Consider the following 17,105-nt stretch of genomic DNA (forward strand, 5'->3'; position numbering starts at 1 on the left):
GACTCCTAGTAACTACCTGATATTGCCGTCAGGCTGGCCAGATGTCGGCCAACAGCGGTGATCCTTTCATTCACCACTAGAGAGAAGTAGAGGGACCGCATGTGCAGAGAGGCAGCAAACTCAGGTCCCATTTTCTTCCCTCTGCTAGGGGGAGTGCCGTGGGCCAGTCTTACTGTAAATTCCAGCACTTTGGTGCTGGTGGTGCGCACTCTCAATGCTCTGGAATAACTCTGTGCCATGGGAATGGAAAAGCATCCTCTCTCCTCAGGCCTAAGGGGCAGGAATGAACCCATTTCCTTCCCAGGAAGTGGATTTCAGAACTTCGCAGAGGCTGTGCGACTAATCCTTACACAGGGTAGGCTCCAGGGGAGGGGCAAAGTAGGGCACGCTAACAGCAGGGACTCTGGAGACAAGACCAGCAACCAGAGAAACAAAGGTGGGGCATTTTACCCCTTCCCAATCTATCTCCCTTCATTTACCGTCCTCCTCGTTTTCCCTTCCCGCACCAACTGGTATTTGCTACTCAATGGGGGCACAGACAGCTCAGTTTCTTACCCTGCAATCTTGTGAAACACCTAGAAACCGGGGACTCCTTATCATTGGTTATTTGTAAAATAAATCTCTGGCTCAACCTAGGTGGTGTGGACAGGATTTTCATTTTTGGAAACCAAACGGAGGCCTTTCTCCTACTCTTTCCAGATTACCACCCCACCCCCCTTTCCTTTTCCACTTGTGGCCTCCACCTCCTGCAAGCTGACCAGGACCATGCAAGAAAACAGCCTCCAATGAATATCCACACTGAAGCTTCAGCAGGTTGCTAACTCCTGCAGAGCTATCTTAAAAGGATGTTGTATATAAATGCAAAGTGTTATGGAGCCTCAGAGATCTGTAAGAACACTGTAAATATCCCTGGTTTAATTAGTAGTCCTGGAATTAGGTAATGGCCTGTGGCTTCTAAGCAAGCTCTCTTGGGGTTTCTAGTCTTAAAGGGGCTGCCTGCAACCGTGATGTGCAATCTTCTTTCTCCGACACCGAATAAATCCTTTTAGACCTTCCTAGGCACCTACTCACAATTACTGCAATACACATGCAAATTGGTTCCATTCTCCCAGATTTTTAAAAAGAAAGAAAAAGGAAAAAAAAAAAAAACAACAAAAAACGATCCAGCACCTCAGCCTAGGTTTCAACTCCGATACTTTGGACTCAACTGTCTGCTTGAGTTCTACTTCCCAGGGGAAGGAAAAGGAAGAAATTCCTAGATTCGTGTTGATGGGGTGCTCATTCTCTTCAAGCAGAAACCGGACAACTCACTTTGCAGCTGATCAGTGTCAGGGCAATGCGCTCCAGTTCTCAGAATTTCTGAACCAGCTCTCTCACGGGGACAGGTCAACCAATCGGGGCTGTAGGCAGACTTGACAGGTTTGTTCTGGGCTGACGGCCATTGACTAGGTTCTCGGACCAGATAAGTCACTCGGCTGAGTCTACAGTAGGTGGGGCGCGCTCACCAGCTCCGGGGTAGTGACTGGAAGTTTGTTGCAACACTGGTGAATTCAAGCAGCGGGCTGCTGCAGCAGATACCCTTTTGCCCTGTGAGCACAGCGCGGAAGGGTTCGCCCTAAGGGGCAGGGCGCTAGCGAGGGAGATGCCAGACCCCCGGGGCCCAGCCCGTTCTCCCACGGCTGGGAACGCGCAGTGTTGGCCGACCCGGAGCTCCGATCTCGGGTCTTGGCCCTTTAGCTTGCTCGGCAGGTAGCACGCGAAGGGTGGGACCGGCTCAGGAGCTCTCCCTCGGTGGTCTGCGAGAATCGGCGACCGCGGCCAGCGGTGCGGGGAGGCGGGGGCACGTGCTTGAATGTGGGTGCTTGTGTAACCAGCTTCCCAGGCGCCAGCACCGACCGTGCTTGGGCCGGAGGCCCGTCTGAGCCTGCTCTTCCGCGGCGACCCGGAGGCTCGGGGTCCCGCCACCGGGACCAGGCAGGAGCACCCCGGACGAAGGTGGCGAAGCACTTGCCTCCCAAGCCATCATAGGGGAGTGGGAATTTGGAAAGTTCCCCAACTAGGAACACACGTGACCTCCTCCTGAAAGTAGTTCCGACTGCGGCCCGCGTATCCCTCCACCTCCTTTTGAACCCTCCTAGGTCTCCTCGGCCCCGCCCACTCGCAGGGGCTGTCGCTTCCTACCGTCCCGTATTTCACACTCGGGCCCGGGCAGCCCCGGCCGCCAGGCTGCGCAGCCCGGCTGGGGCGAGCGCGGAAGCCGGCCCTCGGCGATCCATCCGGCCGGGTTTTCACAGCGGCCCGAAAGGGGCGGGGCGAGGCAGTCCCCGAGCCCCGAGCCCGTCGTGGAGAACCTAGCTGGAGCCCCGAGGGGAGGGATGCTCAGCCCTCCAGGGGGCAATGCGGGGGGCTACGGGTTGGGTCCCCTCCTCCCGGGTCCTCTTTTGGTCCACGCGGGCAGTGGTCCTTGGGGACCTAGAAATTCGGGAGCGATGTGCTCCCACACAGCGCGCTCGATTGCCAGCTCTCGTTTTTAGGGCGAAGGAGCCGAGCTGCTGGGGAAGCGGGAGGTGGGGCGGTGAGAGGGAGCCGGATGAGGTGATACACACGGAGACACAATAGGGGGTTGTTCTTTGTGCTGAGACTGACACCTGGAGAACACGGGTGGGGGGCGGACAAGGAGGGAGGGTTTCTCGGCAAAGGCTGCTGCAGGCGGGTCGCCCCGAGCGACCGTGATCCGGCAGCGGTGCAAAAGGAGGATGAGGCTGCAAGGCCGAGCCGGGGAGGTCTGGGGGCGGTGGCAGGGGGGAGGGGTGCCCTCGCGGCAGGGGCCGTGCCTTCGTTTCCCTGTACCCCCACCAGCGCGGGTCACCTGGTCCTCCCCACCTGTGCACAGGTAACCTCAGGCCCCAGTCAGTGACACCCCTCCACGCACCCCGGAGCTTCCACCTTCGGCCGTCCCTGTCCCCGCCGGGTTTGTGGGTTCAGGCCGAGGCTCCGCTCATCTCCCCCCTCCTCTACATCCACCGCCCGCTCCCTGTCCCCCCCCCCCCCCCTCCAGCCCCGCGCTGCTGCAGAAGCAGCCGCGGCAAGTGCAGCTCCTGACGGGCGTCTCGCACAAGCCCGAGCGAGCCCTGGGCGCTCGCACTGGGCATGCTCAGTGGCGCCCGCAGGCCGGGGGCCCGGCGCTCGCCCCCGGAGCTGCCGCCCCTGCCCCGCCGCGTCCCTCCCTCCCCCGGCGCGGTCGCGCCCGCCTCCCGCCTCCCCTCGGGCTCCCAGGCGCCGGGCTCCCGGCGCGGCGGCGGAGGGGGCGGGCGGGCCGGCGGGCGGTGATGTGGCGGGACTCTTTGTGCACTGCGGCAGGATACGCGCCGGGGCGCCGAGCCGCGGCTGCGCTCCGCTCTCTCCTCTCGGAAGCTGCAGCCATGATGGAAGTTTGAGAGTTGAGCCGCTGTGAGGCGAGGCCGCGCTCAGGCGAGGGAGATGAGAGACGGCGGCGGCCGCGGCCCAGAGCCCCTCTCAGCGCCCGTGAGCAGCCGCGAGGGCAGCGCCCTCGGGGAGCCGGCCGGCCGGCGGCGGCGGCAGCGGCGGCGTCTCTCGCCTCCTCCTCGTCCTCTCTTCTAACCGTGCAGCCTCTCGCTCGGCTTCTCGTGCAAGGGACGGTGGAAGCCGCGGGCCCGGGCGGGAGCCGGCTGAGGCGCGGCGGCGGCGGCGGCGGCACCTCCCGCTCCTGGAGCGGGGGGGAGAAGCGGCGGCGGCGGCCGCGGCGGCTGCAGCCCCGGGGAGGGGGCCGGAGTCGCCTGTCACCATTTCCAGGGCTGGGGCCGCCGGAGAGTTGGTCTCTCCCCTCCTACTGCCTCCAACACGGCGGCGGCGGCGGCGGCACGTCCAGGGACCCGGGCCGGCTCTAAACCTCCCCTCCGCCGCCGCCGCACCCCCCCCGGCCCGGGCTCCGGAGGCCGCCGGCGGAGGCAGCCGTCCCGAGGATCACCCGTCGTCTCCCCGTCCCGCGGCCGCCGCGGCCAGGCCTCTGGCTGCTGAGGAGAAGCAGGCCCCGTCGCTGCAACCATCCAGCAGCCGCCGCAGCAGCCATTACCCGGCTGCGGTCCAGAGCCAGGCGGCGGCAGAGCGAGGGGCATCCGCCACCGCCAAGTCCAGAGCCATTTCCATCCTGCAGAAGAAGCCCCGCCACCAGCCGCTTCTGCCATCTCTCTCCTCCTTTTTCTTCAGCCACAGGCTCCCAGACATGACAGCCATCATCAAAGAGATCGTTAGCAGAAACAAAAGGAGATATCAGGAGGATGGATTCGACTTAGACTTGACCTGTATCCATTTCTGCGGCTGCCCCCCTCTCTGCCTTTTCTGTCACTGTCTCTTAGAACGTGGGAGCAGACGGAGGCGAAAAATTCCCGTGGTTTGGGGGACCGTGGCCGCTAACCCGGCTCGCGTTTCTCGATCGTGCGTGTGTCTGGTGCCTCCTTTGAATGCATTCAGCCTAGGGTGTGTTCGGCGCCGTGGAACTCTCTGCCTGGTTGCAAGTGTCAGGGCACCAGATTGGTTTTCTCGGTCTGTCCACGGGGTCTCTTCTTAAGGGCTATTGTCCGTTAATACGGACTCCAGTGCACGGTTAGTGGATTAGTGAGCTCGGTAATCCGGTCTGCTAAATGAACAGAAAAGTAGACGCTTTGAGGTTGAGCATATTTCGATTAAATCTTGGCTTTAGGCCCTAGATCAAGGGTATAGATTAGATTAAAATGAAAATTAGTGTTTCACGTATGCATATTGCATCAGAATGTTGCAGTGATTGTTTTTAGTTTCCTGGGTTGCATTGATAGACTTTTTTTTTTTTCTTTTTCTTTCTTTTTTTTTTTTTTTTTGATGTGAGTTGTGAACTGATTTGCATAACTTTGGAAGCAGAATCCTTTTCGGCATATATGGTGTTCATTTGAGGGCCAAAGTGGGCTTGCATATTTAAACTAAGTCAATTACAACTTTGAAACGGCATTTCGAAGTTTTGTGGCTTCCCATCAGTCGTGGCATACGTAATCTGCCTCCTTAAGGCGTTCTTGCTGGATCTTTGTTAAATTTGGCCTTTTTTTTTTTTTGCCTCCGCTGGTGGGGTCGTGTAGGATGGGGCACGAAATTTGCAGTTCAGTAGCACTTTATATCCAGCGGTCTTGTCGCACGAAATGGAATGGAGAGGGAGTGCTTTTTGATCCCGGATGATGATGTGCAGCGTCTAGGCTGTTGCAGGGGTTCAACTTCAGCTCTTACTTGGAATTGAAGGGTTCCTGTGAGGCCAGAATTTCAGGGTCGGGTCCTCTGACACGTCTGGGTATCCGTGAATGTGACTCTGACTTGTGTAACCTGTCAAGTGTAACTTACCAGCTAATCACCAGAAATGCTGGCGAGGGTGGATCACTCCGGCTTCAGACTCTGTGTAGGTCTGTTAGCGGTTTCTCACACACTGTATTAAATTTACTGACTCAGGTTGTTGAGTATTCAAGACAGAAACCCGAGAATTTTAACAGAGTATCGTTTTGGTTGTCTAGGCCTTTGTACCTCAAAAGATAGTGGTTATCGAAAGGCATTAATCTTGGCAGTTTCAGGTGTAATAAGCTGGTTTTGATCAAGGGTGGGGATGGAACCCTCCTTTTTTTTTTTTCTTTTTTTTTTCGTTTCTTTTTTTTTTTTTTTTTTTTTTTTTTTTTTCAGAATGGAAAGGATCGCAGACATTGCGAGTTCCTGGTAGGTGAGAGGCACGAAAAACAATTCAGTTACTGGCCCGAGGTGACTGAAGCATCTGGTGAAGGCCTCCCTTAAGACCAGAATTTTGGTGATGTGAGTTATAAGTGTGGGCATTACTTAGTGAAGGTTATGTAATTGCATGAGCTCTAACAGAGCATTCTTGATTAAAAAAAAAAAAAAAAAAAATCATTTCTTGGCAAATACCAGTAAACCTTTTGCTTAAAGGTAGAGTGGTGCTGGAGTGTCTGTACGTCCTGCTAAAAATCATGGGGAAGTTGTGTCTTTTGAAGACGAGAATGTGTTTTCTATCTGAAGAGGTTTTATTCCTTTGGATTATGTAGCTGTGCACATAAGGGTGCACAGCTAATTTTGCCCGAGTGTTTGTTTTGAGATGAAGAGAAAAGTTACTGAAGAAGGAGCTTTGTAGCACACAAAACGTAAGTTTTCTGTTAAGTTAAAAAATAATATTTTAAGGGAATATTTAGAAGTTTTGGAGCCTGCCTTAATTGCAAAACTAGGAAGGCTGAACTTGACCCGCTTGCCTAGAAGATAATTAGTTATGGAAACCCTTCTCTGATTTGTAATTTATTTCAAAAGCAGCCTAGTGTTGGCGGGAATTGACAGTCATCTGGATGTATAGGAACAAATTAATTAAATGCTTATTTAACTTTTTAGGAAAAGTCCTCATGTAAGAAAATGTCTAGAATGCTGTTTGGTAGATCGCTTTTATGATTGAGAGTACGTTTATACTATTTTTACTTTACCCATTTGCGTTCAGGTTGTCAGGGTTTGAAGATTAAAATTACTCTGCCAGGTTTTTACATGTGAGCAGTGAGATGATTGGCCAGTTCTTTGACTTCAGATGTTTGCCTCTGTACGTGACACTTACGTGACTTGGAACTTTCTCTAAAACTGTGCTTTTCGTTATGGGATGCATAGAAAGCAGTATCAAATATTGCATCAAATGACTAATAACACTTAATTTCTAGAGTTGTGGTTTTATTGAGCCAAATATTGATACGGAAAAAAAAATCACTTAGGAAAAAGATCTGTGAAGGGCTCGCTTTTTTGATAGTCGCACTTCCAAAAATTTTGATGCACCAACGCACTTTTGCTTTGCTTGGTTTCACTTTAGTGTTCTGTGTTTATTGGGGGGTGGGGGGGGGCGGGCGGGGAATTAAAATGGCCATTGAAGGCTCTCTGGCAGGTTGTGGTGTCTGTTTCAGCAGCTAGCCTGTGAGAAGGTAAATTCCTTTATGAAAGTAGCGATTGGAGTATTTCTGTCTGTAAGATGATTTCTCAGAGGAGCAACGAGAACCATTGTTCAGTTTTAAAATATTATTTGCAAAATTGAGGTATTCTAAAAATAATTTGTTGGTATCTTACAGTTAGTCTGGGAAGTAGTGCTGACCATGAGACTGTAAAAAATTTAGTGTCTTTCGATTTCATGGAAACTGTAGGCTTTGGTTGCATGTATTTTTATTGTTCGGTGAGTTTGGGTCTTTTCAAACATTAACCATAGGGAATATTTTTTTTTAACTTGCAGAGGGTACAGTGACTATTGAAGTTAGCTGTATTCTAGGATTAGTGCTTACTGAAATGACCGTATTGTATTGTCAGGTTGTGTGTGTGTGTGTGTGTGTGTGTGTGTGTGTGTGTTTAGTTTTTTTTTTTTTTTTTTGAAAGATTCTATTCACGATTTTTACTTTACTCTGTTTTATATCTGCTAAGTTGTATTTTCTCAACAACATGACCACCTAATTGGGGCCACCTAAGTGCTGTATGACAATGTACAGACTTCATTTTCATGAAAAGTATTCAAGAGTAAAGGGGATCTGAAAGAAGAGTAACTTGAAGTTTATACGATTTAACATAAGGAAAAAGGAACTTTATCGCTGTCCGTTGTAAAAGTTTGCACAGTAGTACAGTCCTCAGTGCAGATTCACATTGCTTATAATATACTAAATGAATATTAGATGAATAAACATCATGGTGAACAAAAATGTAGTGAGTTGTATATAACCTTACTTTCAAATATGTTTTAGGAAGTGTAGAAAAGATGCATTGGTATTCCTTACCTTTTAGAATTTTATTTTAACAACGTCAGAAACGTATCTGTCAATATTTTCACTTGTGTGTGGAACGGTGTATCTGCTTTTTCCTAATAGCCACATGAAATCCACAAACCTCTTAATGTTACAGACTTCTGTACTTTTTAGAAGTGAAGTCTTCAATTCTTATTTTCACGTGTTCTCATTTTGAGATTTGCCCCTCTTGCTATTTGTTCACTTGGTGATAGCTCAGTATTTTAATGATTTTTAAGTCACTGAAGTAATTCGTTCAGTGACTTTTAATGGAGGAGTATTTATTATGGGAAAATCCGTGCACAAAGTCGCACCATTAATTCACTCTCAGTGAACCCTTTATTTTAAAAATTTGACCTCAGCCTTTTCAGTAGGACAGACGTGTAGGAAATGTTTTTATATTAATATTGTACGTGAAATGGAGTTTTTAAAGAGAAATTTAGAAGTGTGCGTGCATGTGCTAGTTTGTCACTTTCTTGGTGGTGATACAAGGATGTAGCTTCCAGAGGATATGTTATTAATGGTGGTATAAAAGATTTATTTGATATCGTATTTTTTTTTTCCTGTAGAAACCATTAGTTCTGAAGATTTATTTCTATTCCATAGAACCCTTACTCTTTACTTGCCTTTTCTTTCCTTTCTCCTTTTTTGTTAGATAAACTTTAAGTCAAGTCAGTTTTGGAGAATTCTTTGGTGACCTGAATTCTTTAAGAAAAGGTGTTAGGATTGTTGTAAGGGTGGTGACTTGAGACATTTGTGTCATCTTCTGAGAGGGGTCAGTAATGATTTCAGTAAATATTCAGTTCTGTTTCACAGTTGCTTTCAGTCTGGTGGCTTTGAAATTAATGTCGTTGCTGTCAGAACTGTCAGTAATGGTGAGGTTCAACTGCATGACCTTAAGTTGGTAAGGATTCTCTGAGCAAATTGGTACCCTTAATTGTCTCCTAAAGGCACGTACTGCCACATGCATTCTTTGCTAGGTGATTCAAAAGTGTTTTGGTCTGTCAATAATGATTGTCTTTCTAAGTATTGGATACATGCAGCTAGTATGTAAAACGCTTGTCATTTGCGAGGAAAGGTGAAGTTAGCATAGTGGATTTGATTCTTCACCTGTTCCCTATTTTTTAAAATGTTTTTCATTGGTTACAGAAGGGTATTAGCAGTGGGGTTCTTTTAAAGTAATTTGCACTGGAGTAAAGTCTATCGGAAACATATTAATATAAGAAGAACACACATTGTTTAGAGGTGAAGTAATTTTAGGTGGGAAGTTGTAGTTCAGTATAGCTCAGGCGTATTCTCTTCATTTGCAGCAGTTTGCATTAGGAGGCAGGTGGGCCTCTTCAGGGTGTTAGGCGTTTACGTGGTAGCATGGACGGTCCTGAGAGGTGGCTACAGTGGCAGACTACTTACAGCTGCATTTTAGGTGGTTACACACTTTAATTGTCGTCAGTGGTCGTCGTGTCGACTACGGAAGCGTTTGAATATTGGGTTAGTGTGTGTAAATAAGTATAAAGTCAGCAGACTATCCTAATATTTCTAAGTAAGGAACTCTCCAAAGAGATTACCTTGGTGGATATTGTTTTATAGTTTTCAAATAAGATTAAATTTATTTCAAATTGCGTTAAAATATTATTAGTTTTATGTACACATTGTGTGTACGTTGTTTCGTTTTAGATGATAGGGTAGCAATGTGGGCTCTGGAGCCAGACTTTTGGCCTGTGTTGGGATCCTGGTTCTCCCACTGAGCAGCTGGGTGACTTTGAGTAGGTTACTTCATCTTTCTCCATCTGTTTTCATCTGTAAAATTTATCTTAAAGAATAAATGAGATGATGTAAGTGACTCACTTAGCATACTGCCTGCCACATTGTAAATACATGGTAACTGCTGCTGGTAAAACTTACAATTTCAGATTACCCACATGTGAGAAATTTGTATTTTCATTTATTATGGGAGGAGCAGTGACTGTAACTGAATTTCCTCAGTTTGGGATATGTTAGAATTGTAATTGGTTCAGACTATGAGTAGAGTTTGAACTCAGGGTGTCCCTTTAGGTGCTCTGAGTGTAAGCAGTCTGTGACTGCTTTGTGTCATCACACACAGAAGGCAAAGGTCCGCTCCCTCCCACAGTCTACCACAGAAAATCAATTATGCTAATCACAGAGGATTTGCTGTGAGATAGGTAAGAGGACAGCTTCCTGGTGTTACTGTATCATGAAGCAGATGTTTTCAAGTAAAAAATTGTTATAGTAAGTTTTCTTTAGTGTTAAAGATAGGTCAATTTAAATATCCTGTATTTTATTTACAAAGAGTAATCTTCTCAAAGAAAACTTTGAATGTGTGATATAAAAAGTTATATAAACTTTATCAATAAAGGTATGTATCTTAGCATTTCTTTTTAAGTTCATAGTTTGGGGAGAGGCATGTGACTTTGAGTGCCAGGTTTCAGCTACTACAGTACAATTTATAGTTAATCTCATGGTGCATTCATATAACATAAGAATTTTAATTTAGTGTTGAAATTTTGTGTTATAGTGCATCCCATGTTCACATTTGATCAAGAGTCTCAATATAACTTTAGTCCCTGGAAATGGGAAGAACACTAAAGGATTTTTTTCTTCATTCATTCTTACCAGGCCTGGCGAAGGAGGGACTAAGCTTGAGATCTGCCTAGTAAAGGCCATCGTGTGTGTATAGGGATGCTTCTTTTTTCCCTTTGTCCCTGCTGGTCCCTCAGCTGTCTCCCAGTACTCTCAGTACTGGAGCACTTGATTTCCAGTGAATTTCTGGGCTTGTTGGTTTGTTTTGTATTGCAGAATGAATGGTGCCCTGTCTCATTATATATGTGACTTCTACGTATTTTGTTGTGTGTTGTGCTAACTGGCTGTAGTTTTGGTCTGGTCCAGGTCTAGGTTGGAGAGTTGAACGTTTGACATCTTCTAGGACCGTAGAGTTGTCTAAAACCCTCTTTCTCTCACGCCACATGCCATCTGTGTTTTGCTTTATATCACTACCCAAAACTTACAGTTGATTTAATACTGTTAAGTCCCTTCAGAATAGTTGTGAATTTTATTTCCTTTGATTTTTGTAGATTTTCAGGCCAAAATATCAGGATTTCTTCATTACTAGTAACTGCAAGGATTGCATTCTGCCAATTTTATATGTTTAATACTTTTGACCTTTTGGAAGGAGTATCTAATTATTTAAGGTGTTATGAAATGCATTGTGATATGAATCACATCTTTTTAAAAAAATTTTTTTTAACATTTATTTATTTTTGAGAGACAGAGACAGAGCGCGAGTTGGGGGAGGGGTGGGACACAGAATCCGAAGCAGGCTCCAGGCTCTAAGCTGTCAGCACAGAGCCCAACGCAGGGCTCCAACTCACAGACCATGAGATCATGACCTGAGCTGCAGTGGGACGTTTACCCAACTGAGCCACCCAGGCGCCCCTTGAACATGTATTCTTTAAGTCAGATGGATTCTTGAAGTGATTTATAAATACAGAATACATGCTCAAATTGCAAACAACTCTTTGCTTTAAAATCAATGCAATTTTTCTTTTTCTGTTTAAAATTCCTTTGCTCTCATGAATTAGTGAGACTTCTTTTTGAGTATTTTAGTCATTTTGAACTGATTGGAGGTTAAATAAGTAGAACTGAAAACTTTTTGCTACTTTTAAAATGAAGTTTGGGTGATGTTACTAAGCTTGATTTTTAGGTGTTTATTTTTTAAATGCGTATTTATGAATTACTCTGAGTCTGTTAGGGATCAAATGGAATGCTTGGGCTTTTCCTGTTTTTTTTTATTTCTTAATGTGAAAACTGTGTTTTGCCAGGCTGTATTTAGCCATGATGCAAAATTTATTTAACATTCTTACGTAATCATTTATGAGATATGAAATGAGAAAAATGAGAACTTGAGTCAGAAGGGTGTTTTTCTTTTTAATGTAGTAAGTAGAATTAGGTGGCGTGTATCCTACCAATGTCTTAGATTTTTTAGCGTTTTTTTATTAACAAAGCCTTTTCTTAATCTTTAGCTCATTTGGTTTTGCAAAGAAGAAAAGAGCCTGAACAAAGTATTACTGTCCTTATTTTTTTGTAGTATAGGAATCATGGCTCCAGCAAGAATCAGTAACTTGTTAAGAGGTAGTTGAGATTGAGTCCAAGGAAGGATGCAGCATGTTCAGGCACTTGGTGCAGTATTTTTCCCATTATGTTATGTCAGTGGTTCTCAAACTTTAGAGGGCATCCGAATAACCAGGAGGGCTTGGTAAACTATAGATTACTTGCCCTACACCAAGAATTTCTGAATATTAGGTCTAGGTTGGGGTCTGAGAATTTGTATTTGTAGCAGGTTCCCAAGTGGTGCTAATCCTGGTGGTCCGAGGGTCACACTTTGTGAGCCACCATACTGTATTATCTTCAGTCAAACAAGTCCTTAACGTGTATTTGTTCTGTAAACCCTAAATAGCTCAACATGGCAAATGTTACTCTGATCATGTAGATGAGGCAATAAGTTCAGAAAAGCAGCGTGGTGGAATAGAAAGCATGGACTTAGGAGTCAGCTAGACCTGAAGTCCAGCTTAAATCCTTGCTCAGCCACTTGTCAGTTGAGTGATAAAAGATACACTGCTTAACATTAGTGAACCCTATTTTCCACATCTCTAACTTCGTGGTAAAAATCCTTGTAGGGTGGTTTTTAGGTATGTTGGAACTGTAGGTTAGGTGTTTTTCAGAATATTGGTTGCCAGTTGGGAGTGACCCCTTCCCACCTTGTCTGGGCGTTTGGCAATGCATGGAGACATCTTGGTGGTCACAGCTGCGAGATCCCTGTGGGGATGGCTGCTCTTGGCATCTGGTAGGCATCTTGTAGCAGCCCAGAGATGCTGCTGTGCGTCCTACAGGTTACAGGACAGTCCCTCCCACAACAGAGAATTATCTGGCCCAAGTGGCCAATAATGTGAGGTTGAAAAACTCTACTTTAAACGTACCAAGTGTCTGGTACATAATAAGTATAATATTTGATGGAAGTCAGTACCTTTGCCATTAGGCTGCAGTATGGCTTGTCAATTTGCTAATGACTGATGGAGCTAGGCTTTTACAAAACATCTAGGTCTTTGGACTGCTGTTAGCCCGGTACTCTTTATAAGGAGAACTTTGCCCACAAAAGGTATCACTGGTGACTAAAAAGGTTTATTTGAAAAAGGCTCATGTGTTATTTGGCTGATTGTGAAAGCTTTGCTTTGAACTTCTTTTAGAAAGACTGAAGATGTTTTCAATAAATGTCTAAATGTACCTTAAAGGGAGGTATTCAGAAGGACGTTACATAGAACCGCTCTAACAGGATGGATATGCTTTACTAAAAAACAAAAAAAAACCAACTTTTTTTCATCTTTATATTGGCAATAGTTTTTAATTTTAAAGTAATCTGTAGCTTGTTTCCTTTAATTATATACTTGTGGAGCAACTGAGAGATACTTTGCCCCCAGTGTATTTGTTTTTTGTTGTTTAATGCATTCTTTAGCCTTAGACTTTATTCTAAAGCTGTTTTTATTATAGTCAGATATGGTGGAGTTAAATGTGTGGATACAAAATGGCAAATTTCTGACAAGTTATTAAAAACTTGTCATATCTTTCCAGATAATGATAGTAGGGCTGACTCTGAGGTTCCCTGATGGATGTGTTGCATTCTTTTCCAGACCCTAACTTTGCTGTGTCAGCCTGTTGAATTAAAGTGCTTTATTTATCTAATTTAAAAACTTGCATTAATGTGAAGTTTTTAGAAGAAATTAGGACAGAGCTTTAGATTAGTTCAGAGATGAGATGTCAGGGGAGTATCTTGGTGGATTCTGAATTTTGTTTTGTTTTGTTTTTAGGGCAGACAAATGTAATTACGAAAGTGTTCTAGGAATAGATTGTTTGCTATGATGATTTTTTGTTTTTTTTTTTTTTCTTTTTCTGTTTGCTTGATTTTACAATTTACTTTGCCTCTCATTTTACACAAGCAAAGTAAAATGTCAGGCCTATCTTAAACCTTCTTATGAAATTTAAGTTTTGACTGAGTGTTGTGATTCTTTTTGAAATTACAGGAGATATCCAGAGATACTGATAAATATTTTAAAACCGGGACTGCTAATTATATGATAGCTTCAGATTTGTTAAGGAAAACAGATGGCATTTATTGCTATAATTTAATTGAGTAAGGCTTATGGTATTTATTTCATTACATGAATAATAAACTTCATTTGCTTACCATACCTAAGAAAATTTCTTTTAAAAAATTTGTTTTATAAATATACAACTAAAGAGAATTTTTTAAAGTGCTCATTGTCCTTCTCTGAAACTTCACGTTTCCATTTAGCTTCTAGTTTATGTGCATTTATTTTAAAATGTAATTCATCAGAAAAAGTGTCATTCATCATAGTGAACTTAAAAGGTGTGTGTGCATTTTTAAACAATTTCCAGAGTCCCTCATAATTGGCTTAACTATTTTAAATGTTGAGGCTATTAGATATATTTATTTCCCTATAGTTATACATTAAACTTGTTTTCAAGCTTAACTATTTTAAATGTTGAGGCTATTAGATATATTTATTTCCCTTTAGTTATACATTAAACTTGTTTTCAGTATTTGGCTAATATTTTTTTCCTGCTATATTTTTCTGATTTTTCTTTAGAGCAGATTTAAGATGACCTAATATTAGGAAAGATTTTCATGATTTTGATTCACAAAATCATAATCTGTTATGCACACAAAAAAGCTGAAGTGTTGGACTATTGAAGTTTTTTTCCCCTTGGTTATTTATAGGAAAGCTATCCCATATTTAAAGTTTTAAGCATATTTTACTCATTTAAGTAAGACAAAATATCTAAACACTTTGGATCTGTCAAATTTCCTTTTCCTTTTGTAGGAAAATTGTATTGAAATTAAAGTGGATACAGAAGTAATTTGAATAAGCTATCACGTTTTATACTAAAAGTAGTTATAACTCTGTTGCATTCCTATCTTTAATCAGAAAGGGTATGGCTTGTCATGATGTTACTGTTCCCTGGAGCATATTTTGAGTGATACAGTTTCTGTTTGCATAGTTGCCTCAGTAATTGGTGATATTTATTGATGAAGGTTTGCTGTGCATTTGCACTTATAATCAAAAGTTGCATTTGTTAGTGTCAGATTTTCAAGTGTCAGGTATTAAAATAGGGAGATAATTTTGACATTAGCTGAATGATAAATCTCAGTGAATGTATTAATTCGTGTACTTAGAACAAAAATATTGAGGAAGAAACAGACTTCTCTTTTTTAAACAAAATTACTTGTTAGAGTAACATTTTTCTAAATGAGGTAAAATTGTTGCAGTTATTAAACTAAAAAAAAATTTGATCTAGGTGTGGTATATGCCTTCTTGGTGCTAATGTAAACAAAGTAATAGTAAAAATACTTTGTGAATGTATGCACGTATGTTTTTTGAAAACTGAAGAAGCACTCTGACGTCTGAAGAGTTCATGGACTAGTTGTAGGAACCGTATGTAAGATAAATAGCAGCACACTGAAAGTATGATGCAGTTTTGCATATCTAGTTTCTGTCCACTGTGATCAAAATTATATGTATTACTGTAAAATACACCAAGGTGCTGGTTATTAAGGCTATTTGGATTTTTTTTTTTTTTTAATACTGAAAAGGTCACACAGATTGTGATTATTGTGTTGTGTCCAAGAACTAAGGCTTACCATCTGTTACTCAAACATAGGGAAAAGTTAAGATAATCTACTGATATAAGTGGTCTTGACATTTCTGGTTTTGGAATCATCTATTAATTACAGTCTTTAAAGACTAATATCAAATCTTAAGCTTTTGCAAAAACAAAACCTAGTGGTTATGCCAGTGTTTATATTTTTCTACCAAAATGCAGAGATACTGGTTGAGAACTAAAGCTTATGTAATGGAAGTCTGGCTTTTAGTCATTTAGTTTTACAAGGTTATTTGGATATTTAAGTGGAAACATCATGTTTTAACTTGAGGTATTAAGTTATACAAGATTTCGGTATTTTTAAACTCTTAGTTTTCCTAGCAGTTGATACATAGGAATTCATTATTACAGAACTTAATCAGGAAACTGATTTAATATGTATTCCTTAAATATTTGCTTTAAAATACTTTTCAGGTTCTCTGCTTTCTTGTACAACTCACTTCTTACCTTTCTGCTAGTAAATGAGTTTTCTGCCTTTAAAATTTTGCTGTTGCCTTTGAGCCATTACATAAGGTGTTTCTATAACTTAATTCCTTTTCACCCCTAAGAACTTGGTCTTGCCAAGTTGCAAAGAAGTCTTTAAAACTGCATGTTGGGCATAATAAGATCTGATTAGTTTTAATCTACTTTGTTTTATTTATTATATTGACTTTGTTTTTTTATTGAGAAGTTTGTCGTCATGACAAATGATTAATGTGACCCGGTATAATGTATCAGTTTAGGTAGGATTTTGGATTTATGTTCCCACATCCAACTTTGTGATTAGGGCCTCTTTTTTTGTGTGTAAGAAACATCTTGCCAATTTCAAATTCGTGTCTGATGGAAGTAGATAGTTTTACCAGCATCAGTTTATAGAATTTGTTCAGGTCTGCACTGTAGGCCATGGAAAGAATGGTGCCTTTTTGGATAGACAGATAATGTGTGCATAAATTTCCTCTCTAACATTAAGTGAGGCGGCACACATTAGGTGAGATTTTTGTCCAGATACTAAGTTGTTACCTGTTTCGTTTACTGAATAGTATTTAAAGGAGGGTGTGTGTAAGGTGTCAAGAGTTCCTTTCTCTCTCTTTTTTTTTAATGTTTTTTTTTATTTTTGAGACAGAGGGAGACAGAGCATGAGTGGGGGGAGGGGCAGAGAGAGAGAGAGAGAGAGAGACAGACAGACAGACAGAATCTGAAATAGGCTCCAGGCTCCGAGCTGTCAGCACAGAGCCCAATGCGGGGCTGGAACCCGCGAACCGTGCGATCATGACCTGAGCCGAAGTCGGACGCTTAACTGACGGAGCCACCCAGGCGCTCCATCCTTTCTTTTATTTTTGTCCTTCTGTATATTGAACTTCATGTTTTTAAAAAGTTTATTGGTTGACAGAGTTGATTCCTTAGTTTTTGCTTTCATGTTTCAGCTTATTTTCCAAGATTATTGGTATGTTCTCCTTTGAATATGAAGATTCCACAACTAATTATGATCAGTAATTGGGCATTTTTCCCCCAATCGTAATAATTAGATTTATACTAAAATGATAATGC

General features: G+C 43.1%; 1 protein-coding gene across 2 annotated transcripts in view; it reads left to right on the forward strand.

The window, feature by feature from the left end:
* The first annotated feature begins 3,556 nt into the window (after window positions 1-3,556).
* Window positions 3,557-17,105, forward strand: part of PTEN (phosphatase and tensin homolog) — a 94,802-nt gene continuing 81,253 nt past the window's right edge. Inside the window, exon 1 of one of the 2 annotated variants that reach the window (XM_045439444.1) lies at window positions 3,557-4,322. In XM_045439444.1, coding sequence (XP_045295400.1) covers window positions 4,244-4,322 — 79 coding nt within the window. In that variant the 5' untranslated portion in view covers window positions 3,557-4,243. The remainder of the gene's footprint in view (window positions 4,323-17,105) is intronic. The other variant, XM_045439445.1, reaches the window with a different exon arrangement.

Source organism: Leopardus geoffroyi, chromosome D2 (assembly GCF_018350155.1).
Source record: "Leopardus geoffroyi isolate Oge1 chromosome D2, O.geoffroyi_Oge1_pat1.0, whole genome shotgun sequence".
Lineage (NCBI taxonomy): Eukaryota > Metazoa > Chordata > Mammalia > Carnivora > Felidae > Leopardus > Leopardus geoffroyi.